Raw genomic sequence first — 18,604 nt, forward strand, 5'->3', positions numbered from 1 at the left:
GGCAAAAGCCACGTGTGACAGACTATCTGAAAGCCCTTTTCCTTTCACCCCAATCACCATCTCCTCATGCCCACTGGCCTGAATCTAGACTGGTTCATCCAGATAAGGGAGAGGCATCTTAGTCCAAGGTAAACACATAATGCCCCAGCCCCCACTCTGCTGTGTAAGGGTGTCCGCAGACACACCGCTGTGTCCTACATGCAGGTGGAGCCCCAGGAGCTGATATCAGTTAAAAGGGGATGAACATCCAAGATCCTGGCCCAGCTGAGGCTGAGAGAGATGCTGTTACCTGTTTTTCCCCCTGGTACTACAAATGCTGCATTTCAGAAGAGCAAAGGAAGCTCTGAGCTGTAGCACTGAGTGTTACAAACACCCTGGGAGGGAGAGGTTTTCTTATTTGAGGGAAAATCCAAAAACTTCTTTTCCTTCCTCTTATTTCCACCTGCTGCAGTTTGCATGCTGTGGCCAGAGGCAGGCTCCCCAGCAGGCTGTGGCTCCCTGAAGTGGGAGTGCAAACACCAGTGCAGGCACTGGTGAGGCACTGTGCAACCACAGCAGTGACCACCAAAATTGATAGCAAGAGGGTTTGTGGGGCAGGCAGGACTCTCTCCTGCCACAGAAAGGACACATTTCAGAGACAAGTATTCACTGGAGGAAAAAAAACTATGGTGAGACCATTCTGTTCTCAGAAAATGTGGATTTGCTGTCATGCTGGGTTATACTTCCCATGCAGGACACTGGCCTGAGCATGGAGCCAGGGTCTCAGGTCCAAGGTGTGCTTGAGTGTGGTGCCCACAGGTCTTGTTCCCAAGCTGATTCTTCACCATGACCCTTCATGAGGGGTTTTGGGCTGCTTTGCTGAAGTACAGCAGTAGGGCTTGTAAATCCATCACCTGTAAAGGCCCTTTGGACACCTGCTCTGAACCAGAGCTCAGAGGAGTTTAACACACGAGGCTTTCCTGCAAGCACAGCCGTGGTCTCTGTGTCAGTGTTAACCTTGGAGGCTTCTGCAGAAGCAACTGTTGGCATCTTAGAGGGGTTTTTAGCACCAGACACGACCAGCAACCTGTAAGTCCCGTTCCTGGAGCTTGGCTTGTCTCAGTGTGCCTGGGTGTTTAGTTCCTTGGGTTTCTCTGCCAGGCAGCAGCAGCTTGCTGCAAGGGGGACAGTGGGGTAGCAGAGCAATTGGAGCAGGATTTGTGTTACTTACAGGCTCATGCTGTGCAATGATGATCTATGTCTCATCTGGGAATTTGCTTTTCATGATTACACGATGTGCTGATCGCATTTACTTAGTCCAGGAATTTGCTTTCTGCAACAAGGCTTGATGGCTGGGCCAAGCCCTTGGATGAGTTGAAGGAACAATCTTCCAAGCTTCAGATGTGGAGTTTCATCTGGTGTGCAGGGAATCTGCCTGCATGGCTGCTTTGAAAGCGCTTCTTATAGGGTCAGTCTGAAGTGTTTGTCAGTCTGGTGCTGAAGCAGCAGCTTGTGGCTGGGAGGGCTGGTGCAGCTCCCCACAAGGGTCAGCAGAGCTGAGCTGCTTCCTGCTGACCCATTTCCACTGCAGTGTTCCTGCTTCTCCCCCTGCCAGGGTCTGCAGCTCTGAAGATAGCACTCGTATGTGATTGTGAGGACTGGCAATGGCCACAGCTCTGAGCTGGGCTTCTGTACTGTTTATGAATAAATGTCAAAACAGTGTCTCATCCCTCTGCTCCAAACAGCAAAACAAAACAAAACAAGTTCCTTTGTATCCAAGAAGAAAATTATTAGCAGGAAACTAAACTGCTGTCTAATTTCAAGTATGAGAATTTTGGTTCCAAACCCTAACGTTCTCCTGGGATATTGGTTATAAATTTGTCAAATCTGTTATTCCTTTGAAAAGTCTGTGCTCAATCCAGAAGGGGAATTGAGAAGGGAATATATTGCAAGGAGCCCTATTCTCAGTGTGAAAACAGAATATATCTGAAATATAATTGATAGAAAAGTGACACTGGGTAGAAATAAGGAGCTCGCCAGTGAGCCTCACTCACTCAACTGAGTATGGTTTCACTTACATACATAACATCACTCAGCATGTGTGCCTCCCTCTTCAGAAGTAACGTGTTGCTGGAGAGAGATGTGTGAATGGTTTCAAAGTGCTCAGGGAATTTCCTCTAAAGGAGGGTGTGGCAGTGGCTCCAAGAGATTTGGCATTTCCCTGGTGATTTAGATTGCTGTGTTTGGTTATGAGTGAGCGCAGACCCCATCAGCCTTTGGATGTGGGTTCCCACTGCTCAGAATCCTCCCCACACTCATGTCTTTGCTCTGTGCTGGTGTCCTCACGCATGGGGAAGATTCACTGTCTGCTTAAACCTGCAGCTGTGCCCACTTCCATCCCCCAGCACACTCTCAGTCTGCACAACTGCTTTTCCATTCGAAGTCTTTCACACAGCTACAAGTTTGTCATGTTTAATGGGCAAATCCTCATGAAATGCTGCCTCTGAAACACAAATCCCTGTTACTTATGGGGAAAGCAAATGTTTACATCTTCAAAACCAGCGGACATCTGTCCCTGGGGCTTCTTGGAGAATGCCACCTTCTCTTCCAAGATACGAAGTCACTTGCCCTGTGCAGCAAATCAGAGGTGCCGGACACACACGCACGTGTGAGATTTTGCTTAAAATGCTTTTGCCAGGCTTGGGTGACATCTCTTCTGGCCAAGTCATGTTGAGCATGCAGGGGGAAATGCTGACGGGGCAGATTTGCCAAAGGTGCCAGGAGAGAGTTGCCCAGCATGGGCACACCCACCAGTGTGTGTACCCAGGGTGTACACTTGGGCTCACATCAGCCCCAGTGTTCAGAGTGCTGTGTCTTCACAGGCTGGGCCTGCAGGAAGGAGCTGCAGAAAGGAGTCTCTACCCCATTTGCACCTGTGTGGTGGTTTTAAAGTCAAACCCACTACGACCTGTAAATAAACCTGGTCAGGGCACAGCTTTGCCCACTGGTACAGCTTTGCCCACTGGCTTTGCCCACTGATGGAGAGAACAGTTCCTGGCAGCACCACGGCCCTGGCCACCAGCACATTTCCAGGCAATGCCAGGGCAAGGCTGGGGAGATGGCAGAGGCCAGGGATGGCTCTTGGTGGTGAGATGGGCAAATGCATCCTGTGTGGGGGCAGAGAAAGGCCTGGGTGTGAGCTGTGCCTTTGGGGCCAGAGAACAGCCCCCCGTCACTCCTCACCAAAGCCTTCATTAGTTGACTGGAGGTGGGCAGCCCCTCTCCTCTGTGCCTGCAGGGGTTTGGAAGGAGCAGGTCGTGTCCAAGGGAAGCAGGGCCTGCCCCGCGGCCTGCGCTGCAGACGCCCTCTGCTCGGGAGGGGGCTCGGGGCTCGGGGCCACCTGCCAGCACAGGGTCTCTGTTTCACAGCTGCAGTGGCAGCAGCGTGTCCTGCTGGCCCTGAGGATCTGCCCTGCTCGCTGTCCCTGGCAGGCGGGTGCCCTAATTCCAAGCAGACTCTCCCTATTCCAAGCAGACTCTCCCTGTAGCGGCAGCCAACAAAGGAGATCCGGAAATTCCTGAGCTTTGGGAAGTGGGCTTTAATGTAATTAACTGCAACAGAAGAAGAGGTCAGATAATAGGGGCAAAGGTTTCTCTTTAAAATGAAGGAGGATGTAAATGAAACCAGCTGCCCAGGAGTCAGTGCACTGCCTTCATTAAACATGGTACAGTGCTTATGGTCCCGTGCAGCAAATCATGGATCTTGCCAGAAAACAATTTTAAATGCAACACAAGAGCTGGAGGTGAGAGGACAGAGACATGTAGCCAGCCCCTGAGTTGCCCAAGTGCTCTGGTGGCTGGCACTGTCCCTCTCTGGGAGGCAGTGGGGAGCTGTGTGCAGCCTGGCCTCGCAGCCTGCTCTAGAGCAAGGGCATTTCTGACCGGCAGCTGTGCTCAGCCCTGCCTCACTACTGTTCTCAGCTCATCTTTGTCCCATGCTACAGATCCGTCAAAGGATGGAGGCCGGGAATTGGGGTGGTTCATTTCCTAGCACTGGCATAAATTCTTGCCCAGCCCTTGGCTGAGTCCTTCCCCTGCACCACGCTCAGGTTTGGCCATCTCTGGAGCAGCCCAGTCACACCTCCCTTTGCAAAGTGTGCTGATCTCATCCTGGCTTTCTATGGCACTGTCAAATTATGGTTTTAGAAATGGGGCAATGTAAGCAGAGGGGGGAGAATTTGTCTCAGCTTTGTATAATAGGCATCCAAAGTACAATAGGACACCCAGAAGTAGAGGTACATGGCCTTTCCTTCAAGATGTCTCATCTGGGATTTGCTAGCTAGATCCCTCTTTTTCTTGGCTGACTCTTCTCATCTTCTTGCAGACTGCCTGTTCATTGAGATACTGGCACCAAACAGAGAGACACAATGGCCCAGCTGTGTATATAATTGGCCATGTCTATTCTCTCCTGAATAATGAGAAACAACATGGTCAGAGCTCATGCTGTGCATGAGGAAGTGGGCTTCAGGGCCACTGCTGTTGCTGTGCTGTACCCAGAGCCCACTGAAAGAGCTGTCAGCCTGTGCTGGAGACAAACAGCTTGTCCAAGAGCTGTGTGTGTGCTCTGCCTCTGCAGAGTCGTGGCTGACAGAGACCCCTGCCCTTGCTGGGGAGGGTCTGTCCATTCACCTCCCTGCTGAACCTGGGAGAGCAACATGTGAGTGCCATGGACCCCAGGGCTGGCCTGGGGAGGTATTTGTCTGTGCTGGATATCTCTGCAGCTGCTGCTGGCTTTTTTGGAGGTTGAAGAGTTGTGACTGTTTTAGGTTGTTTTTAGGGATTTTTTTTAAAGTCAAGTGCACTGAGTCATTGTAAATATCAGCAAAGCTGCAGCCTTTACTCCAAGGAATAATCCATGCCTAATGAGCTCTTCTCTTGCTTTAAAGGCCTGACAGTTGCTTGCATTTTGTGGATTTCTGTACTGCTTATACTGACAGTTAAAGTCACCAAAAGGAAGTGTCCTTAACTCAATGAGATGAAGCCTACACCTGGAAACCCATTCCTGAGTAGCCAGGGATCAGCACAGACCTCAGTTCCTCTCTCTTCCTCACAAGCCTTGTGCCACTGGGGCCATTTTCCCTTTTTTCTAGTCTGAGGAGGATGAAACTGCCTATTGGCAACTGAGGACTTCCCAGGCAGATTTGCAAGAGATCCTTGCCCATTTTGCTGAAGCCTGTAATTGTCTTCATGCTCTGTTTACATCCCAAAGCTGAGGTGCTCCCCTCCTCATGCCGCCAGGAAATATGCTACCAAGATTTCTTGATACTGAAGCAGAAATACTGATACTTTATTTCTGCCTTTTGTGCCTCTACCAGTCTCTATTTCTTTGGGTTGTTAATGAAGGTGTCAAAAAATAAATGTTACCATGGCAAGTATGGTAATAGAGTATTTCTCTTCCCTGTAGGGTCTGGGCTGTGCTGAGTACAACAGCATCTCCCCAGGTGATTTCTGGGGGGCAGAGCTCCTCTGGGTCTGCTGCTGCTCCTCTCCCCTTGGCAGTGGAGCTGCATGTCAGAGCACACCTCGTGCTTGGATGAGGTGATGAGGAGGTGCAAGCTTGTCTTTGCTCTCCAAGGGGTTTACCCTGGGCTCTGGGAACATCTTGGCCAAGGAGCTAAACCCTGCAGAAAACCTGATGCATTGGAGGGGTCATACACAGACTGAGGTGTATCTAACTCCTTCTTTTCCCTGTGAATACAACCTTTTAAAATGTCTTTCAGCCAGTTTTCGGCCCAGGTGACAGGGTTTTTAGTCCACAGCAGTCTGAAAAAGTAATTTCTGCTCAGTTTTTAAGTGCGGTGCTAAACTCCAAACATCTGCCATCCCCAGAGAACACTGCTTTGTAATTTTGTCTTAAAAAGTAATCTGTGTAAACCCCATCACTGCCTGCTGCTCACAGATCTGCTCTCCTCCCAGCAGGCAGTGGTTCGACAGCGTGTAAGTGATTGGAATGATTTTCAGCACTTCCTAAACTCTCCCTGGAGATTATCTCTGCCCTTAGCACCTTCCAGTCACCGTGGACATGCAGAAATGTGCCACCTTACCCAGACCCACAACGTTGGGGTGTCCGGCATGTTCCCATGTTTCTCTGGGGACACAGCTGGGACTGCACGCCTGGGGGAGGGCTGACAGAGGAGGTTCTTCTCGTTTAATGCATTTGCAAGTTGAGCCTGTAATAGAATTCTGCTCTGGGACAGTTAGGGACTTGGAGCAGTGAGACACAAAAATCCTCCCCAAGCACTCGTGCATGTTGCACATGTGCCAGGTGCTCTGTCTGAGGCTGAGTTAGCCCACAGCTTCCTTTGGGGATGCTCCTGCATTCCAGCACCCAAGGGAAACATCCACTGCAACTGCTGCAGGTGCTCACTGGTGCAGATGAGATGCATGTCATGGAGAAAGCAGCCCTGGAAAGGTGAATCCACCTTTCTTCAGAGCCCAGGTCTTTAGGCTGTTATGCATCCCAGCACCCACAGCTGCAGCGAGGTCTGCAGAGAGGGAGAAGGGTCTGTGTAGCTCTGGTGAAATCCGAGTGCATGTAGATCCAGTGAGGGATGGGAGACAATGACTGAGCCCCACCAGCCCCAGCCAGAGCTGCTGCTGTTCCTGGGAACCTCCATCCCCCCAACGTGGCTCTGATATTCTCTGGGGCTTGCTGGGGTGAGTGGCTGATACACAGTGCAGATTCGGGAGGAGAAGGTTCATAAAGTTTCTCTTGCAAAAACTTTATCAGAAAAAGGACTGGCCCAGGGGGATACCAGTGCCTGCTGCAGCAGGCATCCTGATCCCTGCAACACTGTGGGGAGCCTCTGGGAGATGTACAAGGGCTGCCATTTCTCTTTGCATGGAGGAGAGGTGACAGCCCAGGATTCTTCCTCAGGCTGGGATTCCCTCTTGACACAGGGTATGTGCAGTCAGGACAGAATGCTTCACCTTATATCCCAGAGCCAGGAGATAGCAGTGAGACATTTCAGAGCCTTCCTCTCACACTTAGGGACAGATGATTCACATTGTTATGGGCAGCACTGTAGCTGTACTTCATAAAATCAAGCACATGGAGAGCAGGAATCAGCCCCCTGTATGGGAAACACTCCCTGGCATTCACAGGCCAGAAGGTATTTCTGTGAGAGCAGGACTTCCTCTGCTGGTAACAGCCACAACTCTCTTGACAGGGGGATTCAGCTGAGGATTTTTCTGGAAGAGCAAGCAAGGAAAGTGTAGGTTGTGCGAGAGTCCTGCAAAGCCTTTGCAGGTGGCATTTTGCTCCCGGCCTTTAGAATACTACCCCCGGAGTTTCACCAGCAAAAGTTAAGAAACTGCAAAACTTCCCGTGGTTCCTGAAGTGCAGGATGCTCAGTGTTTAGGGTGTGTCCACCTTACATCCTGTTTTGGAGACTGAAGCATCTGTCAGACAGGCATGGCCAGAGGGCCAGGATTTGACAGGGTGCAAGCAGGGACTCCCCAGAGCAAAGGAAGCATCTTGGTATGGGACAGCAGCAGAACAGGAGGACGTGGTTTGGGGACAGAGACATTTCCAGCTGTCTGACCTTGTCTTCTTATTTTCCTTCCAGTTACTACATTGATGGTCGAGTGGCCAAGGTGACAGACTTCCTGAAAACACGGCTGTTAGACACACTGTCAGACCAGATCAGGAAAATCCAGAAGGTGAGCAAGTGCAAAGGCTCTGCAGGGGCCAGGGGACACCGTGGCTGCAGTGCCTGGCTGTGGCACAGCTCATGGCCAGGGCTCAGCTCCCAGGGCAGCTGTGGGGCAGGGGGACAGTGGCTGCTGGGCGCTGTGCTCCCAGGGAAAACACAACCAGCCCTCGCTCAGGGCAGGGGTGAAACACCAGGCAGCACAAAGCCTGGCCCCAGGGTGGGTGTGCAGTGGGATTTGAGGGAAGTGGCCGCAGGCTCAGCACAGCATGGGCTCTGCAGGTGTGCTGGGACACAGGGCAGGAGAAAACACCATGCAAGGCCCTGCTAAGGCGGCTGGCTGGCTTGAGGCTCCCATCTGTCTGTTCTTGAAGGCAGCAGCATGTAATGAGGATGAAACTGAACCTGCTCCCCAGAACAAGGAGAGGAGTGAGCAGCCAGGGGGTACCAAACCTTCCTGAGCACAGCCAGTGCCATGTGTGCTCAGGAGGGGACTCCTACTGCCACATCTTGTCCCACTTGCTCACAGTGTGCCTGGAAATGTTGCTTGCAAAGCAGTGACACTTGCATTCCCAGAGTGATTCTCACTGGTGGAGAATTGTGACCATTATGAACTAGTGTCCTTTTTCCCTGATAATCATGCTTTGACTGTGTCAAGAAACCCAGCTGTTGCTGTCCTGTGGTGTCAGAGTCCATGGCCTGGCTCGTGAGTGCTCCTTTCCTCAGTGTCCAGGGGTCCCAGCTCACATCTCTAACAATGGGACACATGGCAGGGCTTTGCAGGGTCCCCCTGCTTTGGCTGATAGAGGGGCCAGGGCTGAGACTGACACACTCAGCTGTCAGTCCTGGAAGAAATAAGGAACACCTAGTGAGTGAAAAAGGCCTTAGGGACTAGAGGAGATGTCCATCCATCTGTCTTGTCTAGGTTTTCAAATCTTACCACTCACCACAATGTCTCACTTGTAATTCCTGCAGGGAGAAACCATAGAATGAGTAAACAACTCAAAGAGGCCCTGGGAAAGGGGACGAGAGGGTCAGTGCAGCAAAGCTGGAGGAGAGAAGCTCCTTGCTGAGCCCTCTAGCACAAGCTGGGATCCATCCATGTGTGTGGATGATACCCCTGCTGTGGGGGAGGCATGGCACAGTGGCCAGTGGAATCACTGTGGGGCAAGCAAGAGGCACCAGCTGACCCAGCCCCCACGGGTATACTGCCCTGCCAAAAGTGGTGACATGTATCCCACCTCTGGCTTGGAACCTGCCGGGAATGGAGTGGGGCCCCATCCACTCCCAGACCAGCAGCAGCAGGAGCTGCCCTTGGTGCAGTTTAGGGGAACTCTCACACCCAGAATTTGGTCTGCACAGGGTAGGGCTGGGGAAGGCTCTCATGGGAATGCCAGTGTGGCTGAGCAAAAGCACAGCACTGGGTGCTAATAGCCTCCAGCTTGGCTCTGAGTCCGTGCATCCTGCCGGGGCTGATTAGAGCAGCTGGACTTGTCCACTTCCCTGTTTTATTGCTTCCTCTCCGACCGGGGAAGGTGGCGGGCTTAGATAATTACAGGCAGGATGCCAACACCTCTGGGGCTTCAGTCAGGGTTGTCGACTCTCACAGGCTGTGAGTGGGAGGCAGCCCAGAGCTGGCGTATTTAACATCTTTGAGGGATCCCAGTCCATCCAGCACATTCCAGCGCTCCTCACTAATGGGGCAGGATCCATCAGGCTGCTCACAGCATTCCTGGGGCCGCTGGGTTTGCAGACATCTGGTCTTGGGAGCTTGTCACCCAGCCTGGAGAAGTGGGATTGCAGGAGAGGGGACAGGGTGTGGTGCCGAAGGCTGCTCGGGCTGGGAGAAGGCAGCTCTGGCCAGCTGAGCATCTCACAGGTGTTTGCACTGCCGGCTGAAGCCTGGCAAGGGGTGGGCAGCATGCTCAAACCTGCATGTCCCACCTGTGCCATGGACCCCTCAGGTGGCAAAGCAGCCCCTGCTCAGCTGTGGGACTGAGTGTCCCCTTGGGGCTCGGGGGCTACCACGGCTGGCAGCCACCTTGAAAGGGGGTATGGCGAGCTAAGGTGACATGAGAGGGGAGTCTATGGGACAGAGTGCATGGGGAGATCACAGGGGAAGAGCAGGATCTGGGATTGGGAACATGAGAGTACATTTGGGAGCAGGGACTGGGAAGATGAGAGTACATTTGGGAGCAGCTCCAGAAGATGTCAATGGATGTGGAAGTCCTTCCACTGGCAGTGGAAGGGAAGAGTGAGGAATAGTGTCCCACCACCCAGCCAAGGTACAGACACAGAGTGACATGCCATGGCCAGGCAGGCACAGACTGCCCAGCAGCACCATCACCAAAGTACAAGTCTTCCCATGAGACAGGAGATGTATGCCTTGGCTTTAAATCACAGGTTCACCAGAGTAATTTTGGTTGCTTTTGTCTCTCACGCAGGTGGTGAACACGTACACACCAGGGAAGAAGATCTGGCTGGAAGGTGTTGGCATGACCTCAGCTGGAGGCATGAACAACCTCTCCGATTCCTACGCAGCCGGGTTCCTGTGAGTGACACTGCCTTGCCACCCCCCGGGCACTGCCACCCCCATGGGCACTGCAGGCTGAGGTGCTGCAAAGGCACTGCAGCTGGAAGAGGGCAAGCTCCAGGCCCAGACACCCCCTCGGCACTCCCTGGCAGCCTGAGTATTGCTAATTTCTCCATTTCATACCTAGTGCCCCTCCTCAGCTCTGCTTTCCATTTTCTCTCCTTTGAAGCTACAACCATTCCTGGCTCCTGGGGCTCATCCACTGGCACAGCCCCATGGCCTGGACAGCCTGCTGGAAAGCCCTAGTTCAGATCTTCAGAGCTGGCTGTGATCATGAAAGATTATTTAAGCTTAGCAGGGAAGCACAGGGACATGCCTGGGCTATCAGGGCTGTGGCAGGCTGTGAGAACTGAAGATCCTGCCCAGGGAGTGTGAGAAGACAGGCCAGTGCAAAGGTCTGCTCTGCCCTGCTCAGACAGAGGGTGCAGAGTGCTGGCAGGCTGGGGGAGCACCTCTGGGCAGAGGGCCGAGATGTGGGGGTGCACACAGGGGCTCAGGCACAGGTTTGGGAAGAGCAAGGTGGGCACAGCTGGGGCAGGGGAAGAGACATGCAGACTTGCTGGGACAGGGATAGTGGGAGCCATAAAACCATCAGGAGGCTTCAGCTCAGGGCTGGAGCAGGGATCACGTCGTATGCGTGAGAGCAGCTGTGCCACTGGGACCAGGCTGTCCCCCCCAGTGTTTCCCCTGTGGTGCCCCCCACCCCTGCATGGTGCCCTGGCTCTGTTCCCTCTGTCCCCAGGTGGCTGAACACGCTGGGCCTGCTGGCCAGCCAGGGCATCGACGTGGTTGTGCGCCATTCCTTCCTCGACCACGGCCACAACCACTTGGTGGACCAGAACTTCAACCCCTTGCCGGTAGGTCTGCCCAGGGGGGTCGTGCTGCTGCTGGCTTCTCCCTGCACGTTTGGGGGGATTCTCTCCTTGTGGCCTCTCTGAACTCTGCCGGAAAATGAACATTCCAGATCTGTTCCTGACAGTGTTAATAGGAGGTGCTGGTTCATGTCAAGTGCAACATGTTGGAGGCAGATGGGAGAGCGGTACCTCTGTAGCTGCAATTTCATCTGATGCCCCAGGGTTGTAGCACAGGAGGGAGGCTGGTACCACTGAGGGGCACCAGGGCAGGCTGGTGAGTTGGAGGGATGGATGGAGCAGACGGCTGGATCTCTCACAGTGAGCTGGCCCAAGAGAAGCCAAGCTGGAGCTCCAGCACCCCATTTCAGATTTCTACAACAAAGGTGAAAGCTTCACAGTGAGCAGTGATCTCATCAGTGCCCTACAACATCCCTCACTCTTCATAAACACCTGGGCAGAGGGGAACTCCCAGAACACATAAGGAAACCATATGAAAAATCCTGTTAAAAGTAGCAGGTTTCCTTTTCCTCTGGGGGTTAGTCAATATACTGCCTTGCAAGCAGAGAGCCCTGGCAGAGCAGCCGTGTGCTCTGCAGCTCTCCTAGAAGGGATTTATTGGTCCATGACCCAGCAGACACTGCCAGCAGGCTGGGGATCCCTGTTGGAGATGGGCACAACCCTGACACTGTGAGCCTGCCCTAGATGCTGTGCTGGGATCTCAGAGGTGGCTGCAGGGGAGCCAAGTCTGAGGGAGCTGCATCTCAGCCAGCTCTGCCTACTCAGGCAATGAAAACAGCATCCCTGCAACAGCATATCTGAGCACCAGGCTGGCTCCAGAGAGCAAACCAGTGAGCAGGAGAGCATGGTCTACTGCCTGTGCTGCTCTGGGTATCCCCTGGGGCTGTTCCCACATGCAGCCTCCCAGCAAGCATATCTGCCAGCTCTGGGGGCCCAGCCTGGGGGGCTTTGAGCTTTGTTGGAGATGAACCTGAGCTCACAGCTCGATGGATTTTCCTGAAGAGCCAATTTCCCTGACTAAGCCACATCACCCCCTTTCCCAGGGCTTCAGGGTCCCCAGATTGCTCCTGGCTGGATGGGTGCAGGCCAGCTCCTGCCTGCCGCGTGCACGAGGGTAGCAGATTGCTGCAGCCAGCTCTCCTGGCACAGAGGATCACAGCGTGCCCCAGGGCCAGCTCTCCTGGCACAGAGGGTCACAGGTGCCCCAGGGCCAGCTCTCCTGGCACAGAGGATCACAGGTGCCCCAGGGCCAGCTCTCCTGGCACAGCGGGGCATCAGCCCCAGAGCGGCTGGAGGAGGAGTGCAGTTCAGAACGGGATTAAAGCCAGGGAAGGAGTTAGAGGAATAAACCCCAGGCTGTTAAACACAATGGGAGTCTTTAACTTGGATTTTGCTGCTGTTTTAAAGATAAGTCTCCCAATAAGTGAGGTGCCAATTGCTGTCATGATTGTTTCCTCACTCTCCCACGTTCTTCAGCGCTGATCCCACATCCCACCACTGTGCTCCTGCACAAACTCTGGCAGGTGCTTCCACAACCCCCTTCCCTCCACTCCTGTGCTATAAAAGAGCCACAGACAGGTGAAAACCGACAAAGGGTTTAAAAAAGCTGCAAACACCGCAAAGCCCAGCAAGACCGGGCGGTGACCTGCGCCGCGGGACGGCGGCTGCTCTTTTCCCGTGGGAGCTATCAGCAGATGAAAGCCGCTGGCTGTACCTGCGCGGGGCCGGCGCTGTGAAATACAATCTGCTCATTAGCTGCCATGACAAAGAGGTTTCCGCACGCCGGCTGGGCGTGAGGCAGCTCTCAGCTGCCTGCTGAGAGAAGGGCTGCATGGCCACGGCATCAATCACAGCTCCTCGGGGAGCTGGGAGCCAGGCCTGGGCTCCCCACAGCAGTCTTTGCACCTCCTTCTGCTCCCTGCCCCTGCTGATGCCTGCTTGTCCTGGATGGTTCAGGTGGCAGCAGTGTGGCCAACAGGCACTGAAGCTTCCCAGTGAAATTAGGAAGATGCTCACATCTCTGCTGGGCTTCCTGTACTCAGCTGACTCATGAGCTAAGTGGCATCTTGTGCCTTTTGGGACATCTTGCAAGAGACGTGGTCCTTGTGTACCCCTCCAGGTCCTTCACCCATGGAAGGGCAGCTTGAGTGCCCATCCTGGTTGCCAGAATTGCCTGTCCACTCTCCCTCTGAGCTCAAGTGTTTTACTGCCTTGTTATTTTTGAGATAACATTTTCATGTATGGTTGGAGTGCTTTTTCTTCCTGAGTGATTGGAGCAGTCAGCTGTATAATAGTCAGAGAAGCCCTTCAAATAAAGCCTTTTGCAGGTACATCAGTCTGCCTGCCTGCACTTAAACGTGTACATGTGTGGGAGTAAGGAGTGGAGGGAAGGAGGGCAGGAGCAGCACTAATATTTGCTCGTCACAGGGCAGTGCCTTTGAAATGCTGATGTGGCATATAGTACCTCTAGGATCATTTCAGGCATGCAACGTACATACTCTATCTCTCTTTCCTTAATATCTCTCTGAAACAGTCCAGAGGGAAGCAATACATTTATTTCACCCCAGGCAGACGGGAGATTTCTCTTCAGATTCTTACAGAATGTTAAAGACATTTTTCAGTGCTCTTCCACGTGGTACTCACCTCTTTTTTATCCATCCTTGGTATTGATTTCTGCTCCTTTAATGTACAATGCTGTAAGGTTATATCTATGCAGAGAAAAAACCTGGGCATATTTCTAGACATGGTTTGAGGAACACAAACCCCATGGAAAAGCCAAAGCTGAAAACCAGACTTATATTTTCCTGTGGTTCCTCATGGACCTTCCTCTAACAACTATGGGCAGTGAAACACTGAGTTCAGTAGACAATTAAAGTTCTTTTCTGCATATGAGATTCATATGCAGGATGAGAAAGTCCCGGAGGGATCAAGGGTGAATCGACAGCACGGGCTGCCTGCTCAGCTGTGGTGGTAGAAGACAATATGATATTGCCTGTGAATTGATGGTGTCCTTGAGAAAGCATCACAGCAGTGCGAAGGTCTGTGCCAGTGGTGCTGTGATCAGATGCTTGGATGCTGCGGGTGATTTTTCACCTCCTTGGCTTTGCCCAAAGGCACTGAGGAGAACTCAATGGGAAAGAACATGACTGTCCTGGAGGAGAGAGGGCCCTGGGCTCATGTGAGGTCTGTCTGACCTGTCCCGAGCACCTCCGCATTAGGGAATGGTTTGGGCCCCTTTTTCCGGGTCCAAGGAGGCAAGGGGCCCTGCGGGGAGGTGCCAGGAGCGGGAGCGTGTCCCCGGCCAGGGTCCCGCCTGCTGCACGTACACGCTCCCGGTGCGCTCATTAGCTGAGCTGGCTTGGCAGGAGGCGCTGCTAATTGCAGCTGAAGGTCCCAGCCGTCTCCACGGTCGGTCCCTCTCCCACCCCTGCGCTCCTCCCGAGGGGGTCCAGGTCTGGCCAGGGCTGCGGAGGCCGGGTCCTCGCCCACCTGTGCCCATGCCCACCCCGGGGCCAGCGGAATTCATCCCTGCCGCTGCTCCCGCCCGTCCGCGCATCCGCCAGTGTCACCGCGCTGCGCGCAGCGGGAGCCGAGCACAGAGCGGGACTGCGGCTCTGCTGCCCCCGGGGACCCCCGGCTCCAGGCACTGTCCAGGGGACGGCTCCTCCGGGGACCTCCGGCTCCAGGCACTGTCCAGGGGACGGTGCTCAGGCCGGGCTGCAGACATGCAGGCAGAGGCACGGTCCCACGTCTGGGAGTGACAGAGGGTGGGCAGGGAGAGGGATCAGGTTCAATGGATCTTGCACACACACACGTGGAAGCTGTTCCTGATGACTGTAAGTCTGCTGCGCGGGCGTCTGGCACCCCCATCTGCCCCCCACGCTAGAGCACTGACTGGTGGGAGTGATGCCTGCAGACAGGGAAGGGGTGGCAGAGGCAAGGACTGCAGGAACTGTTGTTAGAGGACGTTTGCTCTGGCCACAGATGGGAGGGATGAAATCCCAGGCAGTTCAGGTGTGCATGGGGGAAAAGCTCTCCCATGAGATGTCAAGCTAGAGCACGGTCTGCTGAAGGGCAGTGGGAATGGTGCCCTGTGGAAGTCTTCAAGCAAGCCTTGGCACAACTGCCTGGAGCAGGTTTGAGCAGGGCATCCACTCCACGGCCCTGTCCTTTCTATCATGTCTCAAGGACTGAGGCATTGTCTGCTTTCTGCACCCTCTCTCCTTCCAGGAGTTCCAGGTTAGCTCTGAGGATCAGAGTATCCATGAATGAGGAAACAGACTTAAAGCAGCTAAACTCTGCTTGCTGTCACAGTGGGTTAAGGGGCCTTTCCCTCTTGGTGCACTAGAAAAAAGGTCTCAGAAGTGCATATGCATGGACTCTCAAATGGATCAAAGCCATGCTAGCAGCTCTGGCACCCACCCACTGGAGCTGCAAGACATGTGCAGAGCTGGAGCTGGACTGTTCCTCCTGCAGCAGAGTCTGGGCAGAAACAAAATCCATCTGGGACCGGCAGCAGCAGCTTGGTCTTGGAAGGATGGACGCAGCCACGGCCCACATCTCCAGAGGCACCATGCTAGTGCTAAACCTGCCCAGCTTGGTCACAGAGCCCACCCAGGGCTGTGGATGAGGTGGGATAGAAAGACCATTCCCAAAGTGGATTAGTGTTCTGGAAGAACAGGAAACAGAAAAATTGCATTTTGTTTCCAAGCCCTCTGATCTGGCAACTCCGCTCCCTTCCTGCAGCCTGCATCGCCTGGACCCTGTTAGGGAGAGGTGATGACAAAAGAGAGATTTGGCTGTTCCTCCATCTGCTCAGATCCCAAGAAGGTGGGGAGGCCACTGGCTGGAGTCAGGCTGTGATGGGCAGCAGGCAGAGGTCACGTCCTTCTCAGCACTTCCCTGTTTCCTGGTCAGGCTGTCCCCTCAGTGCCACTGATGCCTGGCAGCAATTCCTGTGGCTGCCACTCCCACTACAGGAATTTTGCTGAAGACCACTTGTTTGAGGAGAAAGCTGCAGGAAGATGTAAAGGCACAAGGCAACGCAGGAAAGAGTAATGTGAGATGAAATGTTTGCAGCCGTTAGAGCAGGAAGGAAGGGGATCAGCACAGCGAAAGCAGCAGATGCCCAGGCAGAGATGTCAGCAGCCACAGAGGGCTGGTGGTGGGGCACCTGCTGGGATGTGGCCTCAGCAAGGAAGGGATCGGTCAGCATCAGCTGACCTTTCATGGGGAGCGGTGTCTGGATCAAAGCGAGGGTCTGTCCTGCCCAGGAGGGCAGAGCAGAGGGAAGAGGCGAGGGGCCCCTTCGCTGCAGCATCTCTGTGTGCTGCCTCCTCCTCCCCTGCTGGTGCCTCTGGCAGGCCAGTCCACTTGAAGCCCCCTTGTCTGGGGCTAGAAGGAGCCTTGTTCCCCATCCACAGACCGCCTCTGGAGTGTCCCCTGTGGTGCTCCCAGACTCCCCAGTACAGCAGCAAATGTTATAGGAGACTGCTCAGTTCTCCGCAACCTCCACCCAAGGAGGAGGCACACACGAAACAGCAAATAGATCCTGTCCCTGAGGGTGGGGGCATGAAGGCAGCATTAGTGTCTGAAGCTGATGATTTTGACTTCAGAAAATGTTGTTCCCTTTGGGATAAGGCTCTGTCCTACTCTGCTTGTCACAGGACCTTGCAAAGGGTTTGGCTGAGAAAATCTTGAACTCCCACTTAAGAAGCACATAAAACTCAGGGATAATGTTAAAAGCAGCATTATCCAGACTTGCTGGAGGAACAAGCAGCTATGGCTTGAACAGGATGTAAGGACCTCCGTGGGGAGAAAGCTTTGGATGCTGAGAATCTCTTTAATCTAGTGGAAAAAGAAAGAACAAGAACCACTGGTTGGAAGCTGAAGCCAGAAAAATTCAAGACAAAAATAAGGAGTGGGGCTGTTAACAGTGTGGATATGTAACTGCTGGAACAGCTCCCTGGGAAGTGGCAGCTTCTTCATCCCTCCAAGTCTTCACAACCATAATCTCTACTTTTCTGTGGGATGCTTTTGTCAAAAACAAGCCACCAGGGACAACAAAGGGATAAAAGAGCAAAGCCCTCTGTCCTGTGATGTTCAGACCAGCCCTTATCTCCACACAGGTTGCTTGGACTGTGGAAAATGCAGATGAGAGTGCAGGACTGGAGCTCTCTGTAACAGGCTGTTGAAACTTGAGTGTGCACAAGGCACAGGGGAAGAACTTGGGCAGCTTCAGAAGCAGGAAGAAGCAATAAAAAGTGCAATAGGGTGAGCAGCAGCCAGCTGATGCTGCTGGTGACTTGGGAACATAAAGCCATGCCCTGGCAGTCCCAGCCAGAGGAGGCTGTGCACCATGGGCTCACAGCCTACTCTTTTGAAATTCAGCTGCCTTTGCTGGTTGCAGTTCCCAGGAGACTGAAGAGCTATGGCTCCTTTACTTTGGTTTTCTGGTTATGGAAACTTCTTCTCACATGTGGAGAGCACAGAGCTGAACAATTCAGGTGGGCAGCAGAGCTGCTTTGCTGTCTCTAGGAGAGAGCCTGGGGATAACTCCTGCCCTTCTCCTGATGGCTCAGCAGACAGGAGGGTCTGGTTAGTAGTTCTGCCACAGAGTCTGCCTAATCAACCTTGTTTCCAAAAGCCGAAGTCTCTAAAACTTCTGCAATGAAGTAAACTGTGCAAAGAGATCAAGTGGGACCCTCTGGGCTTTCCCTCTCTAGTGGAAACCTTGTACGTCCTCACTGGCCCCATGGGGCTCAGAAGGTGAGGCTCCCTGGGCTCTTCACATCAGCTCACTCAGCACAAGCTCCCCTCCTGCCCACACATCAGGGGTCCCAGGCAGGAGACCTCCTGAGGCACAGGAAGGCTTTGCCTTCAGGTGCTCCTCACCTGCACTACTGCTTGATGGGTCTGCAAAGTAATTAAACCAAGAAAGATCCCTTGATTCCTGTGTGACTAATGACAAACCAGATTCCTCTCTGCTATCCCTCTTCTACTGCTACAGCTGTATTGCTGGCTCAGCCCTCACAACAAGAGTCTTCTGTGACTCCAAGAGACAAATCCTTTCTGCAGTTGCACTGGTTGGAGCAATCTGTCTCCCTGGACATTGCTGAGGCTGCCCCGACAGGATGTCCAGCACCACACTGCACGTCTTTGCAAGGGGTGTGTGGGCACTGCCAGCCAGGGGAACTTGCTTGCACAGGGTGTGCCACATGGGAGCAGGTGCCAGCTGCTGTCAGGTCTGAGGAAGAGGTCACTGCTCAGTGGAAAAGCCACCCTGGTTGCAGCTGGGTTTCAAGAGCAACTATTACTCAAGCTGGTCCCATTTGAACAGGAGCTGGTAGGTGCAGGAGCCTAACAACGCTGGCATGATTTTGGCTGGGGTTCATTCATGCCAGTGGAAGGAGCAGCCCTGGAGCACCAGCCCAGCTAGGGAAAGTGTC

At 53.6% G+C, this 18,604-nt stretch overlaps 1 protein-coding gene across 1 annotated transcript in view; it reads left to right on the forward strand.

Annotated features, from left to right (window-relative positions):
• HPSE2 (heparanase 2 (inactive)) overlaps positions 1-18,604 on the forward strand; it is a 106,757-nt gene that overhangs the window by 82,788 nt on the left and 5,365 nt on the right. Inside the window, exons 7-9 of the mRNA XM_041415642.1 lie at positions 7,608-7,701; positions 10,136-10,242; positions 11,027-11,141. Of these exons, the coding sequence (XP_041271576.1) occupies positions 7,608-7,701; positions 10,136-10,242; positions 11,027-11,141 (316 nt within the window). The remainder of the gene's footprint in view (positions 1-7,607; positions 7,702-10,135; positions 10,243-11,026; positions 11,142-18,604) is intronic.

Source organism: Onychostruthus taczanowskii, unplaced genomic scaffold, assembly GCF_017590055.1.
Source record: "Onychostruthus taczanowskii isolate IOZ18803 unplaced genomic scaffold, ASM1759005v1 scaffold5, whole genome shotgun sequence".
Classification (NCBI taxonomy): domain Eukaryota; kingdom Metazoa; phylum Chordata; class Aves; order Passeriformes; family Passeridae; genus Onychostruthus; species Onychostruthus taczanowskii.